At 57.2% G+C, this 21,104-nt stretch overlaps 1 protein-coding gene across 3 annotated transcripts in view; it reads right to left on the reverse strand.

The window, feature by feature from the left end:
• Positions 1-21,104, reverse strand: part of CCNY (cyclin Y) — a 119,688-nt gene that overhangs the window by 55,962 nt on the left and 42,622 nt on the right. Inside the window, exon 1 of one of the 3 annotated variants that reach the window (XM_070056152.2) lies at positions 2,706-2,843. The exons of the other annotated variants lie outside the window; for them this stretch is intronic. Within the exon in view, the coding sequence (XP_069912253.1) occupies positions 2,706-2,730 (25 nt within the window). The 5' untranslated portion in view covers positions 2,731-2,843. Of the gene's footprint in view, positions 1-2,705; positions 2,844-21,104 lie in introns of those variants that run through there. 3 annotated transcript variants of the gene reach the window in all.

A 21,104-nucleotide genomic window follows, 5' to 3' on the forward strand; every position in this document is an offset into this window, starting at 1 on the left:
AGCCTTCTGCTTCTTGAACGGTGTTAAACTTCACGTAATCATTATCTTCAGTTTTAATGGGTACGCAGACAGGAGTTAAACTTTAAACTCTAATTTTCACTCTTCAATCCTCTCTGTTAAGAAGCTAACAGTTTGTACTGAGATTCCTGTTAAGTGGCTGACCTAGTCCCGAAGTAAAAAAACTACAATTCAAATGGTTGTCTCCTAAATATGAAGGAATCTTCAAAAAGTTCACAGGAAATGCTTTTTACGAAAAAACAATAATAAGCATGGTCAAAATTGTTGCACCAACACAAGCACCCTTTGATTCCATTTCCCACAAACTTCCTTTTAAAAAAAAAGATTTATTTATTTATTTATTTACTTACTTGAAAGGCAGAGTTAAAGAGAGGGGGTAGAGACAGATCTTCCATTCACTGGTTCCCTCCCCAAATGGCCACAATGGCTGGGGCTGGGCCAGCCAGAAGCCATGAACCTGGAACTCCACCCAGATCTCCCGCGTGGCTGCAGTGGCCCAAGTACTAGGACCATCTTCCTCTGCTGTCCAGGGCGCATCAGCAGGGGAGCACCGGAGGGGGACTGGAACCAGTGCTCCCAGGACGCCGGCCCTGTGCCGTAGGGGACTGGAACCAGTGCTCACAGGACGCCGGCCCTGTGCCGTAGGGGACTGGAACCAGTGCTCCCAGGACGCCGGCCCTGTGCCGTAGGGGACTGGAACCAGTGCTCCCAGGACGCCGGCCCTGTGCCGTAGGGGACTGGAACCAGTGCTCCCAGGACGCCGGCCCTGTGCCGTAGGGGGACTGGAACCAGTGCTCACATGGACGCCGGCCCTGTGCCGTAGGGGGACTGGAACCAGTGCTCACAGGACGCCGGCCCTGTGCCGTAGGGGACTGGAACCAGTGCTCCCAGGACGCCGGCCCTGTGCCGTAGGGGACTGGAACCAGTGCTCCCAGGACGCCGGCCCTGTGCCGTAGGGGACTGGAACCAGTGCTCCCAGGACGCCGGCCCTGTGCCGTAGGGGACTGGAACCAGTGCTCACATGGACGCCGGCCCTGTGCCATAGGGGACTGGAACCAGTGCTCACAGGACGCCGGCCCTGTGCCGTAGGGGACTGGAACCAGTGCTCACAGGACGCCGGCCCTGTGCCGTAGGGGGACTGGAACCAGTGCTCACATGGACGCCGGCCCTGTGCCATAGGGGACTGGAACCAGCGCTCACAGGAGGTTGGGTTCCCTCCGCCGCTGGCCCCCGTGATCTCCCTGAGGCGCCCGTCTGCCGGGTGCCCTCTGAAGTTCAGTCACAAGATGACCCTCGCTCCCTCTGTTTCCTTTCCCACTGCTTCCCTCACTTGGTGTTTTTTTTTTTTTTTTTTTTTTTTTTTTTAATCAGCACGACATTCGCCGGGCTTCAGCACCTCCCCACCTCCCAGGCTCTGTTTCCCTAATGAGGAGCCGGCGAGGCAGGGACCCAGGTAAGGCACACAGCTCCGGGGACAGCGTCCTCTCCATCCCCACAGTGCTCCTTAATCACACACAGAGCGGCCACCGAGCAGCCCGTGCCGCCCACGCCTGAGCCAGACGTGAAGGCAGCTCCGGAACCGGCAAGGATTTTCTCCAAGGGCACTCGCTGAGCGATTTTCCAACCCACTGTTTAAGAGGCGAGTGTTGGCCGGCGCCGCGGCTCACTAGGCTAATCCTCCGCCTAGCGGCGCCGGCACACCGGGTTCTAGTCCCGGTCGGGGCGCCGGATTCTGTCCCGGTTGCCCCTCTTCCAGGCCAGCCCTCTGCTGTGGCCAGGGAGTGCAGTGGAGGATGGCCCAGGTGCTTGGGCCCTGCACCCCATGGGAGACCAGGAAAAGCACCTGGCTCCTGGCTCCTGCCATCGGATCAGCGCGGTGCGCCGGCCGCAGCGCGCCAGCCGCGGCGGCCATTGGAGGGTGAACCAACGGCAAAGGAAGACCTTTCTCTCTCTCTCTCTCTCTCTCACTGTCCACTCTGCCTGTCAAAAAAAAAAAAAAAAAAAGAGGCGAGTGTTACACACCTGACCCAGCAGCACAGACAGTGTGTGCACTTCTCCCCTAACACGCGGCCACAACCCTCGGAGCGCTCCAAGTGCAGCCACCGCTGAACGGCAGGAGCGGAGCCGGGTCCCTCGCAACACAGACCCTCCAGCCCACGGCCACCCTGCTTCCTCCCGTCTGCAGACAGTGCGCTGAGATGAGGAACTGAAACAGCCCAGCACATAGCATACCGCCACCGAGGAGCCACAGGAGCTATTTCCAAATTCTTTGGCCTCAGGACCCCGCATGACTCAAAATTATGGGAGCCCCCAAAGAGCTGCTGACCATGTAGGCTGCATCTTCAGGTTCAAATTGACTCCCAGCACGCGTCCACAGCGGCCTGACTCTCAGCGGCAGCTCAGAAATGTCTGCTTTTCTCCATCTTGGTTGCAGCTGTCCGAGTCCCTGTCGCCCGTCGTACCCATGAACACTGAGGGGGAGAAGGGTAAGTCGGAGTCCGGAGAGGCGCCAGCACCACGGGCGTCGCTGCCCAGCAGGGCTGCCCACGCCTGCGAACAGGTCCCAGGGCTTTCGCGTGGCATTTCCACAGGCTGTGCTCTACGCCAGCGTCCACCGCCTGCGTGCTTGCTCAGAGCAGCAGCACAATCCTTACAGCAGGACAGTTAACAGAAAACACAGAACTCACCCCAAGTCGCTGCCTTCAGCCACATTCGTGCATTTCCTTCGTTTTTCTTCTCTCATAAAGATGTGATCGTCATGAAAGATAACTTAAGTACAGTTTGTGTGATGCTAGCACATTCCTGCATGTTAGTAAGTGGGAAACGACATAAGGGTCCTTCATGACCAAAAAAAAAAAAAAAAAAAGGGATCTGCCTCTGTGTTTTGTTTTGCAAATTCCAAAGGACTGAAGTCACTCCATACAGATCTGAAGATACATAAAACGGTTACTTAACTTTCTTAGTAATGAAATCACCACATTAATTTTGCAAAGTTGCACCTTCACGCGAGGAGGACAAAATACCCTGTAATTCTCTTGTGGTTTTGTCCCAGTCGTGCTGGGTGTTAGGGCAACTTCCGCTGTACGCACGAGGGAGCTTGCAAGGAACGGGGAAGACGGGGGACGGCCCTGTGTCCCCACGGGGAAGACGGGGGACAGCCCTGTGACCCGGAGCCTGTGGGCCTGCACGGGGAAGACGGGGGACGGCCCTGCATCCCGGGGTCTGTGGGCCTGCACGGGGAAGATGGGGGACGGCCCTGTGTCCCCACGGGGAAGACGGGGGACGGCCCTGCCTCCCGGGGCCTGTGGGCCTGCACGGGGAAGATGGGGGACGGCCCTGTGTCCCCACGGGGAAGACGGGGGACGGCCCTGTGACCCGGAGCCTGTGGGCCTGCACGGGGAAGACGGGGGACGGCCCTGCGTCCCGGGGCCTTTGGCCTGCACGGGGAAGACGGGGGACGGCCCTGCGTCCCGGGGCCTGCAGGCCTGCACAGGGAAGATGGGGAATGGCCCTGTGTCCCGGGGCCTGTGGGCCTGCACGGGGAAGATAGCAGATGGCCCTGTGACCCAGAGCCTGTGGGCCTGCACGGGGAAGACAGGGGACAGCCCTGCGTCCCGGGGCCTATGGGGCCAGCAAGGAACGGGGAAGACAGGTGGATGGCCCTGCTCACTGATACACCCCAAAAGCTTCAACCCCCAGGACTGGGAGGGGCTCCGGCACAGCAGACTGCGGAGCCAGTGAGGGGTCCCGGCGGGCGCTGCAGGGCCCAGGGTCCGCCTCAGGCCGGGCCACACCCACCCATGCTGCAGGCAAGACCTCTCCTCCCTGCCCCGCTCTTCCTCCACCACCCCAGGGTACCAGCCGCGCTGTGCTGTCTCTCGTGCTCAGTGGCAGCCCTGCGGTAAGGATGCCCGGTGAGGGCTGGCCTGCAGGCCTCGGACGGTACAGATTTTATTTCTGCTCGGCACAGGACACAGGCACGCTCCTGCAGGGTGCACGGGTGTGTGTCAGAAATCCTTTCTGCGACTGCCCTATCCCTCTCGGGACCAAGACAGGAAGCCCCGCAGGCTCAAAGGCCCCTCCTCGTGCAGGGGCAGGCGGAAATCCGGCCCCTCCCTCAGGACAAAGCGGAGAGGACTTTTCTGTAGGTGAATCTCCTCTGCAGATCTGCCAGCTCAGAGCACTGCGCCAGGACGGAGCTGACACGCTCTGCTGTCAGACACAGAAACGGGCGGTACCGGCAGGGGGGCCTCTGGCCCAGCAGCAGAGAACCCGGGTAACTGACGCGGCACCAGACTGCTCCAGAGACATCTTAATGGCACTCCCGAAACGCTTCACACCCAACCAGAGCTGTCCACACACGGCGCCGTCAACCGTTCTCTCGCCTGCTCTGCCCCCACCCCCACATGGTCGTCGTGACCCTTGGGGACCAAGGACCTTCCCACAGTGAGGTGTGTAGAGCGGGACAGGCTCTGAGCACCAGGCTCCCGGACACAGAGCCCCGCGGTGTGCAGAAGATGGCCCCTGCACCCACATGGCAGACCCGGGTGGAGCCCCTGGCTCCTGGCTTCGGCCTGGCCCAGCCCTGCCATTGCAGACATCTGGGGAGTGAACCAGCGGACAGATCTTTCTCCCCACCCACCCCACCATGTGACCCTGCCTTCAAGTAAATAAAATAACTTTAGTAAGAACATGAAATAATTAAGTCCCCTACAACAACTCCATTCCTACTACTCAGGCCTCCCGTGGCGTTCACCTACCCCCCCCCCACACACACACTCGTCAGAAACACTGGATCATTCTAACCTTGCTTGTCGGTGTTCCTCATGCAAGCTTTCTAGTTTTTTAGTTGTTGTGTTTTTTTTTGACAGGCAGAGTGGACAGTGAGAGAGAGAGACAGAGAGAAAGGTCTTCCTTTGCCGTTGGTTCACCCTCCAATGGCTGCCGTGGCCGGTGCACTGCGGCCGGCGCACCGCGCTGATCCGATGGCAGGAGCCAGGTGCTTCTCCTGGTCTCCCATGGGGTGCAGGGCCCAAGCACCTGGGCCATCCTCCACTGCACTCCCAGGCCCCAGCAGAGAGCTGGCCTGGAAGAGGGGCAACTGGGACAGAATCCGGCGCCCCGACCAGGACTAGAACCCGGTGTGCCAGCGCCGCTAGGCGGAGGATTAGCCTAGTGAGCCGCGGCGCCGGCCCCTCATGCAAGCTTTCTCACATAGTTTGGGTACCTGTTCCCATTAGTACGTATAAAATGCACTGTCATCCATATACAATATCCCATGCTATGAATGGACCATAAAATTCGTCTGCTCTCCGATGCAGGAGTTATGGACGCTGGGGCAAATGTCTACGGGTATTTCGGGGATAAACTTGCTCGGGCGAAGTACCCAGGCCACAGGACGTGAAAAAATGTAAACAGCTGCCCTTCCAATCACATTGTCCCGATTCAGGAGATCTGAGTAGCTGAATCTGGCTCAACATGAACGCTACAACCTTCAGTTCCAACCAAGGTTCCTGCGAGGACAGGAGGAAACACACAGGGCGACGTCAAACACGTGGGCCCCAGGACTGCCGCTGTGGGAGCTGCAACCCCAGAGCTGGTCCCACTGGAGGGCGGCAGCCCACCCCACCCCCGCAGTTTCTGGAACAGGGAACAGTGAGCATACCCTGGGCACCCATGTCCCTTCAAACTGCACCCAAAAGCAAACAGGCTCTCGGCAAAGGTGTGGCGGCCCCTCTGAAAGGAGATAGGGAGTGGCTGAAGGCTAACCTTGCCAGGCACACCCTGATCCTCGGCTGGATGACCGCGGGTCATCTCTCAACACCGCACGCACCTCGCTGAGAGAGCTCAGTGAGCGTCAGCCTCGATGGCGGGAACACTCTGCAGAGAGCTGCCCCCGGAACTTCCAGGGGGCCTGGGGGCTTGTCTGTCACTCACCCTGGAGCCCTGCCCCTCCCGGCAGACAAGGGGAGGAGGCCCTGAAAGCCCAGGCCATGTACCTGGGTGCCGAAGGCTTAAGAGCAGCAGAGCCCGGACGTGAACGAGGCCCAGGCGGCCCTGCCCCCTCCTCACTTTCCGGTCTGCACAGAGGGGTCCTCCACCGGATGACCACCCTCAGGAGGGACAAGTGACCCGAGGACGGCTGCAGCACTCCTGGAGCCCAGAGCAGCCGGGGACAACTGGGAAAGGACCGTGCCCATGAAGAGTCCTGACCCGGGACTCAGCTCCGGAGAGAGACGGCACGGGACCACGCCGAGGCGGCCCGGTCGTGCACGACCTCAGCAAGGGCTCGCCCGTGGATGTGCGACACCGGTTGCAGTTACCGTGGTCACCGTGGCCGGGTCAGAGCCTGCAATTACGTGAAAGTGCTCCCCTCCCACCGTGCTTCTAGACAAAGCCCAATCCAGGGGTGGGGACGTGCCCGGGAAATCACCTGGCTGGCCCTGCCAAGGCAACAAGGGCGGGACTTGGGGTTAGGCAAACCTGGAGCAGACTGACTTTTCAGATTTTTAAGTGGATAATTTTGCATGGCCCCCAAATGATGCTATAGGCGTCCAAATGGGCCTTGGCAGAGAAGAGGTTCCCTACCCTGTATCGAGTCAGACAATGAGCCAATATTTTTAGAGATAAACTGAACTCCGCCCCAGGTGCACGCTGGTGGTCCTTCGTTTTGAATGGCAAAATCTCACCTGTCCTTTCGTTCTAAGTGACACATATGTAATAAAAGTAAACATTCCTTGCTTCCCCCTTAACTGAGTGAAAATTAAGAGAAACCCTCCTTCATGGCTATTCTTACCAACTATAAACCAGCAGGAACTGGGAACATAAAATAACATGTTTTTAAAGCGTATGGCAGTCCTCCACTTTTTAAAATATAAGAAAAACACAAGCCGTTTTGAAATTTTTCATTTACTTTCATTCGTATTTGAAAGACATCTTCCACCTACTGATTCTCTCCCCAGATGCCCCCCAACAACTGGGGGCTGGGCCAGCCGGAGGCCAGGAGCCCTGAACCCAACCCAGGGACCCGACCTCGTGAGCCATCACCCCTGGTGCGCACCCACAGGAAGCAGGGAGCTACGACTCAATCCCAGTCTGGAAGGCGCTGGTACAGTACACTGCACCCAGCTCAGCAAGGACCATGAAGGGAGAGACCACGATAAACTGCCTTTGAACTGCCCTAGGGGGTGAAGAGGGCAACTCCCAGAAAGGGAAGAGTAGCAAAGCGTCCATGAAAGCCACACCACAGAAGCCATGTCCTCCTCTGCTAGCCCTGGCCTTAGAAAAAGGCAGCCAGGGACAGAAGTCGAGGGGGCCTCTCCGGCGTCGCCTGCTAGCCGGCTGGCAGGTCCCCTTGTCCTCGGCAAGGTCTTCGGAAGCTGGCTCTGCACCCGAGGTCCAGCGCAAAGAGAAGCAGGCACTGGCGCGGGGCACAGGGCCAAGCTCAGAGGGGAGCCAGCCCTATCGATTCAGCTGACTGCGTATTAGGAAATACACTGAAATATGCAAGTGACACTTGGCAGTGACTCAACCAGACCTGGCTTAAAATGCTCCAGGGAGTGCTTCTGATTTAGTAAACAATGACACTGGTTTTTTTTTTGTTTTTTTTTTTTTTTTTTTTTTTTTGACAGGCAGAGTGGACAGTGAGAGAGAGAGACAGAGAGAAAGGTCTTCCTTTTTGCCACTGGTTCACCCTCCAATGGCGACCGCGGCCGGCACGCTGTGGCCAGCACATCGCGTTGATCCGAAGGCAGGAGCCAGGTGCTTCTCCTGGTCTCCCATGGGGTGCAGGGCCCAAGCACTTGGGCCATCCTCCACTGCACTCCCTGGCCACAGCAGAGAGCTGGCCTGGAAGAGGGGCAACCGGGACAGAATCCGGCGCCCCGACCGGGACTAGAACTCCGGGTGCCGGCGCCGCTAGGCGGAGGATTAGCCTAGTGAGCCGCGGCGCCGGCCCGATACTTTTTTTTTTTTTTCAGAGTTGGATTTTTCAAATCCGATCTTGGAAAAAGAATCCTGACTGATGCCCACCGAGACCCTGAGAGAGGAGTTAGTTAGGCTGGACGAGAACGGCCACAAGGAAGCACCTGCCCTGGCACTCAGAGCTTGTTAACAATGTTCACTTCACACCCAGTGCGCAGTTTTTACCAGGACTTCGTCGTCGGCAACTGGGCAGGCAGCCCCGGGGTCCCAGGCTCCGCTCTCCAGAGCCCCATCAGTGGACCCCACTCCAGCCACTCTCGCCCTTTTTGAGCCTCAGATTGAAGGTCTGCAAGGAGAGTTGCTTGTAAAGTCACCAAAAAGCTACCTGCGCAAGTGACCGACACAGGCTCTGCAGAGCTAGTGCACACCCTCGTGAGAACAGACGGGGACATCAGGGAGGACCCCTCCCCGGAGCTGCCACTGCGCCCCCAGGGCCACAGGAGCCAGCTCCCACCCTCCCTGCACGCCACGGCCGGCTGCGGCGGGAGTCAGACGTTCTTGGCAAGCCGGGGCCCAGGCGGCTCACACCTCCACGTACACGCACACGCACAGGCTGCAGCACAATGCCGCCTCCCGCGGGCAGCGAAGGGGCTCAGTGAAACTCTCTGGAGTCTATGTGTGACGGCGCTTCTGCTAGTTCATCTGTAAGAGAGGCAGCCACAGGAAACCCAGGCAAGCACAGGCATAGGACCTGAATGAAGGACAGAAAATCAAAAACCAGAGTCAAGTCCGTTCACACAGGGAAACTAAGGAAAATAAACCAGCAATGCGGAGGAAAGGAGTGCACTTTAAACTGCTTAGTAACGGCACAGCCGTGGAAATTTACGTGGGGCTATTTCAGCAGAATGAAGCCCTCCCGCTATACGGAGACCTCAAAGTGTCACAACCCAAACTACCGCACGTTTACACACACACAGACGCGGGAACCTCAAAACGCTTACGGAAATACAAACTATGGAAAAACTACGCAGGACTTCAAAAATGTCCGCATCAAAATCAATCTTTGACTCTGTTTTCCAGGAGCTTTCTGAAGCACCTTGTGTACGCAAATGTGCATAAAGGCAGGGTTCTGAGACAAAGCAGTCAGGCTGAATCTATGGGACTGGGGATGAGCTGCTGTTGGGTCATCTCCAAATTATCTAATCATCCCCTCAGCCTGTAATTTAGCACCTTTAAAACCCTCCACAGTGCAGAAACACAAAGACGGAAAGTCTGACACAACTCAGCCCTTCCTGGCCCCACCGCCGCGACGCAGCGCTCCCTGGAGTCCCACACACAGCCTCCCCTGCTGCCGCCCAGATCCATGTCAACTCCCGGACAACACCCTCCTCACACAACCGTGCTTAACGACTTTTTAAACTTTTTTTTTTTTATTTGAAAGGCAGAGAGAGAGTGAGAGAAAGAGAGAGAGAAAAATCTTCCACTTGGTTCATTCCCTAAATGCCTACAACAGTCTCAAAAATACAAAAAAGTAAACTTGGGTCGCAGTAAACAGAAGACTCGGCTGGGCTGTGAACGCCAGGATCAGCCACCCTGACGGCCCCGGGCTGGTGTCTCCACTTCTACCTCTCCTTCCGCAGTCTGCTTTGCCCCTGGGCCACACACGGCCAGGGCAGGGCAGGGCCCTCCTTCCCGCCCGCTCACCTGTGAAAACCCGTTCATGTGTGAAGCCAGCCAAGTGCAGGCAAGCCACTGCCACGCAGTTTTACGTAGAAACGAAGGTCAGAGGCCAGAGGGGCCCTGCTCCACTGCCTGGCCCCTTCACACCACCTTCTCAGGGAAGCCTGACCCGGCCCCGCAAAGGGTAACTGGGAAGCCACAGGGCACGGTGCTTCTCCAAATCCAGGACCCCTCCCAAAAATGAGACTCCAGTGTCTTCCCCACCAAAAGGATGCCCCATTACCCAAATGCCAGCTCGTGAACGCCCCAGGCATCGCGCACTTCCGGGTCGTGTGCCGGGACACCGGCCACCACAGCATTCTCCATGTCACAACCTGCTCAAGTACAACTATCTCCTCCCCTTGGAAAACCCGCTGCCGAGCGAGCGTACCATGCACAGCGGCTCTTTCCAGGACAGAAAAGGGGAAGGAGACAGAAACAGCAAGGAGCTCCTCCCACACTGGCACCACATGCCTTCATACACTCCTCGGTTATCCTCTTAACGTCTGTCATGAGCTGTGGCACCGTCACTGGCCGGGCCCAGCCAGGACAGGACCTGCCCTGCACACGATCGCATCCCGCGTCGGCTGTTCCGTCCCCTGACTGTGTGTGCTGCCCCCATCCGCCGCATTCCGTCTGCAGGCCAGATGCCCCGTTCCCGGGAACACCCCCCCATCCCCTCTGCCCTGCGCTCAGGAACACGATTTCTGTTCTCATCAGGCTGGGCTGGGTTTTACTTGGTAACAGCTCCGTCTGCCGTTCTAGACGGAGCTCCTCACGGGACTGTTCCCACTGATGTCTGAATCCTCCATGCCTCAGCATAATGCCTGGGTATCCACAGGCCAGCAGTGCGAGTGAAGTCCACGGACTCGCTGGCTGGGGTGGACCAGATGACCCCTCTGTGCTGCAGCTGCAGCTCCCACCCTGTCACAGGCCATGCCCGGCACGGGTACGAAAGCTCATGTCTCCACTCATTGAGCCTAGCCAGACAGAGTCCTTGGCCGACGGGATGGAGGCACACGTGACATCCTTCCACTCCCTACAGAAGCTACGGACAGACAGGACCACGTGGTCAGGCTCAGACCCTCCTGCACCCCCGCCGTCTCCCGGGAGAACAGCAGGCCCCAGACCCAACAGCTGCTGCGCCTCCCGCCTGGGTCCCGAGTGTGCTACAGCTCACGTGCAGCCTGCAGTCTGCCGCAAAGGCAGGAAAGAAAGAGGTGCCACTGAGATACTGGTTTTGTCACAGGGCAAAGCCGTCAAGGGCTTCCAGCTCGTTCCTGACGACAGGCCTCAATTCTCACCTCGATGCACCAGTTATCATCACACTCACTGCTTTGAAGGAATTCTACTGCACCATGCTAAAAGGGTTAGCAGTCAAAGATTTATTTACTTATTTATTTGAAAGTCAAGAAGAGAGATAGTGAGCTAGCAAGGCCTTCCCTCTGCTGCTTCACTCCCCAGATGTCTGCAACAGCCAGGGCTGGACTGAGCCGAAGCCAGGTGCTTCTCCTGGTCTCCCATGGGGTGCAGGGGCCAAGCACTGGGGCCATCCTCCGCTGCCCTCCCAGGCCACAGCAGGGAGCTGGATGGAAAGCAGAGCAGCTGGAAGCCAATCTCGCGTCCAGATGAGACGCCAGCGGCACAGGTGGCGGTTTCCTCCCACGCCACAGCACCAGCCCACAGGAATACTGGTGATGCTAAGCTTACACCCCACCATTTGTCAGTCACGGGCTGCTTTACCCACAGGTCAGACATCAAACGCTTGAGGGCAGTGACCGTGTCACTCCTACGTGGTCCAAGACTCAGCAAGCCAGGCTCCCTCTACCACTCCAGGGCACCTCCATTCTGTCAGGGCCCCTGCAAACAGCCGGGTCTCTTCCCATAGGACACGCCCAGTTTCGTCAAAATCTCTCTCTCCCTCCTGGCCCCCACAACTCTTTTTTCAAAAGAGCAGAGCTCCTCCCGCTCTGTCTACAAGTCCTTCCTTCTTCGTTAACAGGACGGTGCTGGGTGTTGTTTCTCCCTTTGCTTTCTGCAGCACCCAAGTTGCATCCAGTAATCAAAGGCAAGTTTGTCACATACCAGCAGGTGCCTCTCCTCGGTCTGTGGCATGGAGAAATATTTATTTATTTACTTTATTTTGGCATGGGCCCTTCATAGCGTTTCCTAGGCTATACCATTCTTGCCTGGGGAGCACCTGTAACTCACAGTCAGAGTTCAGACACCTTTTTTTATGTTAGAATTACGTTTTTCTGTCCTGGGCTCTGTTCCCTGACTTCTTGTTGCGCTGGCCAGGCCCCCTTAGAACAAGACGCCAGCCTTCTCCCTGTGCACAGCTGTTACCTCCCAGCTGCACTGCGTGCCCCTGCCAGGTCCCGATACCCGGACGGCAGCTGCAGTGGCAGCAGGCCGGGGTCAGTGCCCGGGCCTCTCCCAGGCGAGGGCTCACTGGTGTGTGGCAACAAGAGGACAGGGTCGGCTCGACAGATGAGACACAGGCGCAGGCTGGCCCCTCGAGGCAGCTAGCTGCAAGGTGGCACAGCCCAGACTCCCAGCCAGGTGCCTGGCAGCCCCTGGGGGAGCACGGCCTTCTCCAAGCAGTCGCTTTCTCTGCAGCACCAAGCTGTCACACGGACCACAGGGACCGCATGTACCTCTGCCTTCAGCTCCGTGTCGGGCAACACCAGACACCTGTTTATGTCTGTTTTCCTTCACTATCAGGAGAGAGTTAGAAGTGAGCAGGACAGCGGGGGAAGAGTGTGACCGGAGCCGAGAATGGGGCAAGGACATGGTCAGCCCGAATCGATTTCCCATCCACGCTTCTGCCTTCCCAATTTTTAGAATTTACTTTGTTATTTTTCAAAAGATCTAGAGAAAGAGAGAGAGCACGCGAGAGAGAGCGAGCGAGCGAGAGAGAGCGCGCGCGCGCATCTTCCATCCCCAGATGGCTGCAATGGCCAGGAGTGGGCCAGGCCTAAGCCAGGAGCCAGGAGGTCCCTCCAGGTCTCCCACATGGGTGCAGGGGCCCAAGCACTCGGGCCATCCTCTGCTGCCTTTCCCAGGCCATTAGCAGGGAGCTGCATCGGAGGTAGCGCAGCCAGGACACGAACTGGTGCCCGCTTGGGATGCCGACACTGCAGGTGGCCACTTAACCGGCTACCTGCAACCCCGGCCCCTGCCTTCCCCGTCAGCATGCGCCACTCTTCTGACGACACAGGTCCCTCAGCCAGGGATGCCACACAGGCTGCTCCTGCTCACGGGGACGGAGAGTGTCTCAGAGGGAAGAGGGAAGAGGCCTGTGCCTCCAGTTTGCCATTCTCCCCTCCGCACCTCCCAAACACGTACTGGTGAGAAAGTTACCGTTCACCCTGTCCCAGCGAAGCCGACTTCAGCGCCGCTGTCCCAGGAAGACTGGCAGGTGGTCATCTAAGGCAGGGACGGCTGAGCGGGAAGGGAGACAGGCTCTGTGGCCCTCTCTGGGCCCAGGGTACGGCAGCAGGTCCCAGGCAGCGGCGACGTCCAGAGACAGACAAGCAGACCACCGCCGCCAGGCACAACACACGGCCTCCCCTCCCGGCAGAGGCGTCACCTCTACGCACACCTCGGCGCTCACCCAGGCCTCTACTCTCAGGAGACCTGGGAAGGAAGCAGCCTGCAGGCAGGTGGGGGCCAGGAGTCTAGGCACGTGGCACCCAGCATAAAATCCCACTAGAGCAGACTGCAGACGCCCGCAGAGCTGAGGCACGGCCAGGGCCATCTCCGCCCTGCCTCCTTCCAAGGATGCCACCCCCCGTTCAGGCTGTAGCGATCCACAGAGCACACGTCTCCAGCGCCTCCTCTCAAAAGGAAAACAGAATTCACGCATCAAATGACATCCCCTGTGAGCATCCCCTGTGAGCGCCACTTCTGATCCAGCTCCCTGCCCCTGGAAAGACACAGGAGGACGGCCCAAGTCCTTGGACGCCTGCACCCACGTGGGAGACCCAAATGAAGCTCACTGGGCCCCCAGGGAGAGGAAAGGGGTCACCGGCATGGGTCGGCCTGAGTGGGCAGACACCCGGGCACACAGCCCTGCTCCCCTGCAGAGAGGAAGGCCCCGGTGGGGACCAGCGGTGAACAGGTGTGCAGGGAGCCGTGACACCAGAGGGCCCCGGTGTGCAGCAGCAGAGGGTCCTGGGGCAGCACACCTGGGGGCTGTCACACACGAGACACAGAAAGCGTGACCACCAAGGTCTGTGTGAGAGCCGCCTGCCGTCCTATACCTCAGCCTAGACCACTGCCTCCTCTTTCCCACACGCAGCTGTCCAAGTGCAGTCACAGGAATACTTTGTTAAATAATCTAAATCTCAATTATTAGGACAGGGTTCCCATGACGCAGGACCAAAGGAAACACCAGGGCAGTGTTTGGCCTATCAGTTACAGATCCAGGCAGGCGCCCCAGGGCCCCATGTCTGAGCACCTGGGTTCAAGCCCCAGCTGCACTCCCAACTCCAGCTCCCTGCTAATGCACACCCCAGGAGGCAGCAGGTGAGGGATCACCTACTCAGGTCCTTGCCGCCCTCACGGGAGACCCAGAGGGAGCCCCTAGCTCCAGGCTCCAAGCTGGCCAGGTCCTGCCTATCGCAGGCATTGAGGGAGTGAACCTGTAGACAGGCATCTCTTTTTCTCTCTCTAATAAACAAACTATATGTAAAATGGTTTTGGATACAGGCCTTCCGGTACTTTCAAAACTAAGCAACAGTTTGAAAGCGGCCATATTGCTACACAAAGGATGTGGCAGATGAGAGGTATCTGGCAGGAGTAACACCAAGCTGAGCTGGGGGATACCAAACGTAAGAACAGCTCTGGTGGCCCATTTACAGCACAGCAAGGAAAATCCCTGTTAGCTGACTTGCAGGTGTAGCAAAAATACTAGGCAGGGGTCGGCGCTGTGGCGTAGCGGATAAAGCTGCTGCCTGCAGTGCTGGCATCCCATAGGGACCCCGGTTCGAGTCCTGGCTGCTCCACTTCTGACCCAGCTCTCTGCTGTGGCCTGGGAAAGCAGTGGAGGATGGCCCAAGTCCTTGGGCCCCTGTCTCCCACGTGGGAGACCTGGAGGAAGCTCCTGGCTCCTGGCTTCAGATCAGCACAACGCCGGCCACTATGGCCAATGGGAGAGTGAACCAGCGGATGGAAGACTCCTCTCTCTCTCTCTCTCTCTCTCTCTGCCTCTCCTTCTCTCTCTGTGTAACTCTTTCAAATAAATAAATAAATCTTTAAAAAAATACCAGGTAAACAGGATGTTAGGGAGCAGCCAATTCACAAGAGGAAATCAACCTACAGAAGAAGTAGGAGAGTGACTGTGTGACCTAGGCAACGTCCAGGAAGACTGCTCATCCTGTAATGCTCAGCCAATGAGGAACCGGGGGAGGGACTTCCATGCTGGGATACCCACTGTCTGCACCTGCTCCTCTTAGTGCTCAGCCAATGAGGAACCGGGGAGGGACTTCTGGGCTGGGATACCCACTGTCTGCACCTGCTCCTCTTAGTGCTCAGCCAATGAGGAACCGGGGAGGGACTTCTGGGCTGGGATACCCACTGTCTGCACCTGCTCCTCTTAGTATTCAGCCGATGAGGAACCGGGGGAGGGTCTTCTGTGCTGGGATACACATTGTCTGCTCTGTGTGTGCCTGTCATCAGACTCCCAATCTTGCGAGCCTGGCCATAAAGCTCCACTTTCAGAGCCCACCTCTTGCGTGCACGGGTGAGACATTTCCCGCACCAAAGCTGGCTGAGGCCCACCCTGTGCACGTGTCACAGTGCAGAGGGGAATGAGACTGAGCCGTGAGGGCCCAGAGATTCCCAGACGCTCTGCAGTGGACCAGAGGGAAGGAAGCCCTCCTAGAGACTGAGAGCTGTCAGTCATTGGCTCACACCAAAACCGAATCTGCAGACACGTCCTCAAAGCTGTCAACATTTAACCAAAAACTGAAGGCAATCCGTTGTGCTCTTTAGAACCAGTTTCACTGTTTGAAAAAACAAAGATCAAGTAACAAAACAAATGCAACAGATAACTATTTGGAAAGCCCCTGAACGTGTGTCAATCATGCAAGGAACGGGAGTCTCTCAGCGTTCCTGCTCGTAGAGTGGGAACACCACCCGCTGCGCATGGGCTATCCCGGGCAACGGTTCTGGCGTGCGGCTCCAGCCTGGGTGTACCCCCACCTTCAATCAGTGAAGGGCGGCATTTAGCTAGAGCCAAGAGTGATTGACAGGGATGGTGCACACGCTCAAAGCAGGGTCACGCCACGCTGCCGTGCTGGTAGAACCCACACGCTGCATCTTATGCCAATATAACCTGACGGCGCCCACGTTTTACGAGCACAGCCCTTCCAAGAAAGCCAGTGCATGGCTGTCTTCCCCCTGACTAAATGCTGAGCTGACCCGGGACTCTGCGGCAGCCTGTTCACAGGGGAACGGAGTCTGGACACAAGACTGACTTTGCCCTGCTGCTGTGCACTCGTGACCAGCAGCGGACATGCCTTAAGAGAGAGGCAACAATGAAGCTTTCTTACGGACACACGGGTTTTCCTTCCAAGCACCGAAGATCTGAGCCTGGCCATGAATGGCTCTACAGAAGTCAAGAGATAAAAGGGTTGTGAGTTTCTCACCACGTTCGCTATGAAAGTCACAATGCTTAGTTCTTAGTGTGTTTATCAGTAAGTCAAGGGGCTGAAAGATTTTGTCCGGTTTGGCAACACTTTTTAAAAGACTTACTGATTGATTGATTTGAAGGACTTACACAGAGAGGGGAGGAGGAGAGGGAGAGGGAGACAGAGAGACAAAGTGAGAGAGATCTCCCATCCACTGGTTTACTCCCCAGGTGGCCACAATGGCCAGGGCCGGGCCAGGCCAAAGCCAGGAGCCAAGTGCTTCTTCCAGGTCTCCCACATGGGTGGCAGGAGCCCAAGCACTGGCACCACCCTCACTGCTTTTCCCAGCCACATCAGGAGGGAGCTGGAGGGGAAGTGGAGCAGCCAGGACATGAACCAATGCCCTGTGGGTGGTAGCTTAACCCACTACACCACAGCGCCATTGCCCTTGGCAACACTATCACCCCACGTGCACGCACCTGCTGCTGTCTGCCCTGGATTCAGCAGTAGTGAAATACCGGAAAGACGACTTGATAAGGATCAGGGTACTAGATGTGCAGGTTAACAGCCCCACAGACGTCCCAGTCCTCTGCCCCTGGAGCTGGAGGTAGGTTATCTTACACGGCAAAGGGGAATGGAGGTTGCAGACGGCATCACAGTTGCTTTAAATAGATTACCCTGGATTACATGGATTCTCTTTTAAGTGTGATCCACTCACAAGCAGGAGATGGAGACGGAAGGAGAGAGAGAGGTGAGGACAGAAGCAGACCCTAGAAGCCAGGTGCTGATCTCAAAGACGGGAGGCGGTCAGGAGCCGAGGAGAGAGGCCAGGAGTTCCCACAGGGCCTCCACGAGGAATGCTCCTCCAGGCCTTGATTCCAGCCTAGTGACATCCATGTCAGACTTCAAACTAGAAGGCATGAGAAACAAGCATATGCACGCTTCTTAGTCACTAAGAGCGTAACGCAGGAGCTGGACCCGGAACAGAGCCAGGGCTGGGACCCGGGCAGCCCAGTACGGGGGCAGGACCAAGTGTGGAACAGAGCCGGGGCTGGGACCCGGGCAGCCCAGTATGCAGGCAGGACCAAGTGTGGAACAGAGCCGGGGCTGGGACCCGGGCAGCCCAGTATGGGGGCAGGACCAAGTGTGGAACAGAGCGGGGCTGGGACCTGGGCAGCCCAGTATGGGTGCAGGACCTAGTGTGGAACAGAGCTGGGGCTGAGACCCGGGCACTCTAGTACGGGGTACAGGTCTTGTGAGCAGCATCTGAACCCCTGTGCTGAATGCCCACTCTTGTTACATTTGCTTACTAGAGCTCCTACAACCCATTTAGTACACAAAGACGGAAATTAACCAAAATCCTGAGAAGGAAAAGAAATGTATCGCTAGCAGTCATTTTTTAAAAAAAACAATCAAATAGCAAGAAAACAACTAAATCAATTTAAAAATGAGAAAAGGACTTGAACATGATGTTTTTCAAGGGGAAGACATACAGAAAGTCAACCTAAACAAAAAAGTTGAAAGAGTTACAGAAAGAAGGGGGGGGGGTGGCAAAAAGAGGTCTTCCATCCCCTGGTTCACTCCCCCAGTGGCCACAACAGCCAGAGCCAAGGCCAGACTGAAGCCAGGAGCCAGGAGCTTCCTCCAGGTCTCCCCCATGGGTGCAGGGGCCCAAGCACTTGGTCCATCTTCCACTGCTTTCCCAGGCGCATTAGCAGGGAGCTGCATTGGAAGTGGAGCAGCTGGAGCCCTAACCCACGCCCTTACGGGATGCCAGCATGGCAGGCAGTGGCTTAACCCGCTTAGGCCACAATGCCGACCTCAGCCAACGGGTTTCTGGAACAATGCTTACCACCAGAGAAATGAACACCGAAAGCGCTGTATCACTCCACTCCACCTAGCATGGCTGTTGTCCCAGAGAAAATTCACCATGTTGGTGAGGATGTGGAGAAGAGGGAACCGCCTGCACACACACAACAGCACGGAGAGTCCTCAAAACGCTGAAACAGAACCAGCGCGTGAGCCAGCTATGGCACTGCTGGGTACACAGCCAGAGGAAGTGGAGTCAGTGAACCTCCACGTCCGCAGCACGGTTCAAACAGCCAAGGGCTGGGCTCACCCGGCGTCCACCACTGCGGAACGGACAAAGGAAGCGAAGCGTGGCGCACAGGCACAATGGGACACTTTCCAGCTATTTTTTTTTAAAGCAATGGACCTGGAGGACAGCGTGTTCACTGAAACAAGCCAAGCACAAAGGCTGCATGATCTCATTTACGAAGAATCTAAAGCATCTGGGGCGGGGGCTGTCAGGAGGGGCCCGGGCGGATGCTGGTGGAGGAACACTGCAGACCGGAGAGCAGGAGGAAAAGAAAGGGCGCTCAGGTTAGGGACCAGTGTCCCGGTATTCCTGCAAAAATGCCACGAGTAGTATTAACCCTCACATACAGCGGGAATCACATAAGGTAATCTACATACGGTTAACCACATCTCACCAGTCCACGGTAGTATCTGTATAGGATGAATACAAAGTTGATGTTGATTTCAAATAAATTTAAAGCTAAAATTCCAGTGTTTTCCTTTGTTCATCAGCTTCCATGAACCAGAGGAGGGGCCGGGGACGCGTCTGCTATGTGTACTGTCAGCATCGGTCTAGATTTTCTCCCCCGACACAAGTCCAGGATGTATTAACTTACAATCAAGCAGGCAGCCCTCTGAACACCACGGCACACCAGCGGCTCGGCGGGGCTCCAGACGTCATCGGCTATGTTTTGTCCAAACAGGAGGAAACACCTGAAGTAGGGACCACCGGCTGTCACTCGGGAGCCAAGGCAAGGCTCTGTGTGGGGCAGCAGGTTAAGCCACCACTGTGACACCCTCCAGAGACAAGTGTGAAACGTTCATGGCATCGATACTTCTATGAATGAGAGATGAGGGGAGAAAAAGTAGGAGAAAGCTCAATGAAACGCAGCGTAACCATGTAACTGAACGCCGTGTGGCACTGAAAGGACACACTCGGAACTACAGGTTTCATCTGCTCTGCCTGTATTTAGATTCCCGGGGCCTGTGCTCGCTAAGCAGCAGCAGGTTCAGCTACTGCCTATGACGCCCACATCCCATGTGAGCACCAATTCAGGATCCAGTGCTCCCTGCTCGTGCACCTGGGAAGGCAGCAGGAACAGTGTGCGTGCTTGGGCCCCTGCACCCACGTGGGAGACCAGGAGGAAGCTCTGGCCCCTGGTTTTGATCTGGCCCAGCTCCGGCTGTTGCGGCCATCTGGCGAGTGAACCAGTAGATGGAAGGACTGTCTCTCCCTGTTTTTCTGTAACTCTGCCTTTCAAATACATAAATAAATCTTTTTTAAAAAAATTTACATTCCAGGACCTGTGCTGTGGCACAGCGGGTAAAGCCACCACCTGCAGTGCCGGCATCCCATATGGGTGCTGGTTTGAGTTCCGGCTGCTCCACTTCCGATCCAGCTCTCTCCTATGGCCTGGGGAAGCAGTGGAAGATGGCCCAAGGCCTCTCTCCTGTACAGGTGTAGGAGACCCAGAAGAAGCTCCTGGCTTCAGATGGGCCCAGCTCCAGGCGTTGCAGCCATTTGGGGAGTGAGCCAGGGAATGGAAGATCTTTCTCTCTATATATACCTCTGCCTCTGTAACTCTGCCTTTCAAATAAATCAGTCTTCAAAAAAATTCAATTCCCATGTGTGTGTGTCTGACTTGATGTCATCACATTACAGTAATGAAAGATGCGGGTACCCAGATCAGCCACAGCCACCACCGACTCTCGGCCACAGCTGCCACATGCCAGTTCTCTAGTTCTCTGCCACCACGATCTTGCTGCCATCGACACGTGACACACAGACACCCTCAACCCGTCCTGTGGGAACACAGCCCCGGGGCCTGACGCTGCACATTAACCAGAGTTCCTAGCACCACGGCCCTCGGCTGAGCGGGGCCGGAACTCGTCCGTCACACGAGACCGGAGCAGTGGCAGCAGCTTCCTGAGACAGCACGGGTGTGGGCCCAGGGGAGAAATGGATAGGCCTCCCAGGGCCCCACTGGACGTGGCACAGCGTGCCCAGAGCCACGGAGCTACTTCCCGAACAAAGTGCCTTCACACACCGACACTGAGAGCCCCCTGGGGCTGGGGCTGGGGCCAACCACGCGCACAGGCCTGGCCCGCGGCCAGCATGCCAGAGCGCAGACCAGGATGGCCTCAGTGTGCGGCCAGGGGGCGTGTCCCAGCCCAGCTCCTCCGCGGCACGGCCACTCCCCTCGGCTTCCCTTCCAGGCCGCTTCAATGTCTGCCGCTCCTCCCTGAACCAGACACTGCGGAACCGGCGCTGCGGAGACTCCTGGTTCGCAGGCGCGCCGTCTGTGCCTTGCTATGTGCTGAAGAGAGAAGACTCCACAGCTCGAGTTTCACTTCGGGGGATGCTGCCAGGGCTTTCCAACCTCGTGAGGAAGGCCGGACAGTTTCTCCCATCGGAGAGATGAGGAATGGATGGAGTGCGCTACAGTGGGCCGCCCCACGTCAGGGGCTCAGGCCGGGGAGGTCTGGGGCCCACCATTCTTCTGGACTCCACAGGTGCATGGTGTCCAGCAGAGAACAGGTGTTGGGGGCCCACCGTGTGACGAGCGGTCTCTGCTCTAGGGTGTCCACAGGTGCATGGCGTCCAGCAGAGAACAGGGACTCCAAAGGGGCCCCGCTGCAGCTCGTATGCGCAGTCCCACAACTCTAGTCCCTGCAGCAGTTCTTCAGAACACAACAGCTCGGGGGAGGAGTACGATCCAGCCCTGATTCCAC

The sequence above is a fragment of the Oryctolagus cuniculus genome, chromosome 13, assembly GCF_051225735.1.
Source record: "Oryctolagus cuniculus isolate XC-2025 breed Fujian yellow rabbit chromosome 13, ASM5122573v1, whole genome shotgun sequence".
Lineage (NCBI taxonomy): Eukaryota > Metazoa > Chordata > Mammalia > Lagomorpha > Leporidae > Oryctolagus > Oryctolagus cuniculus.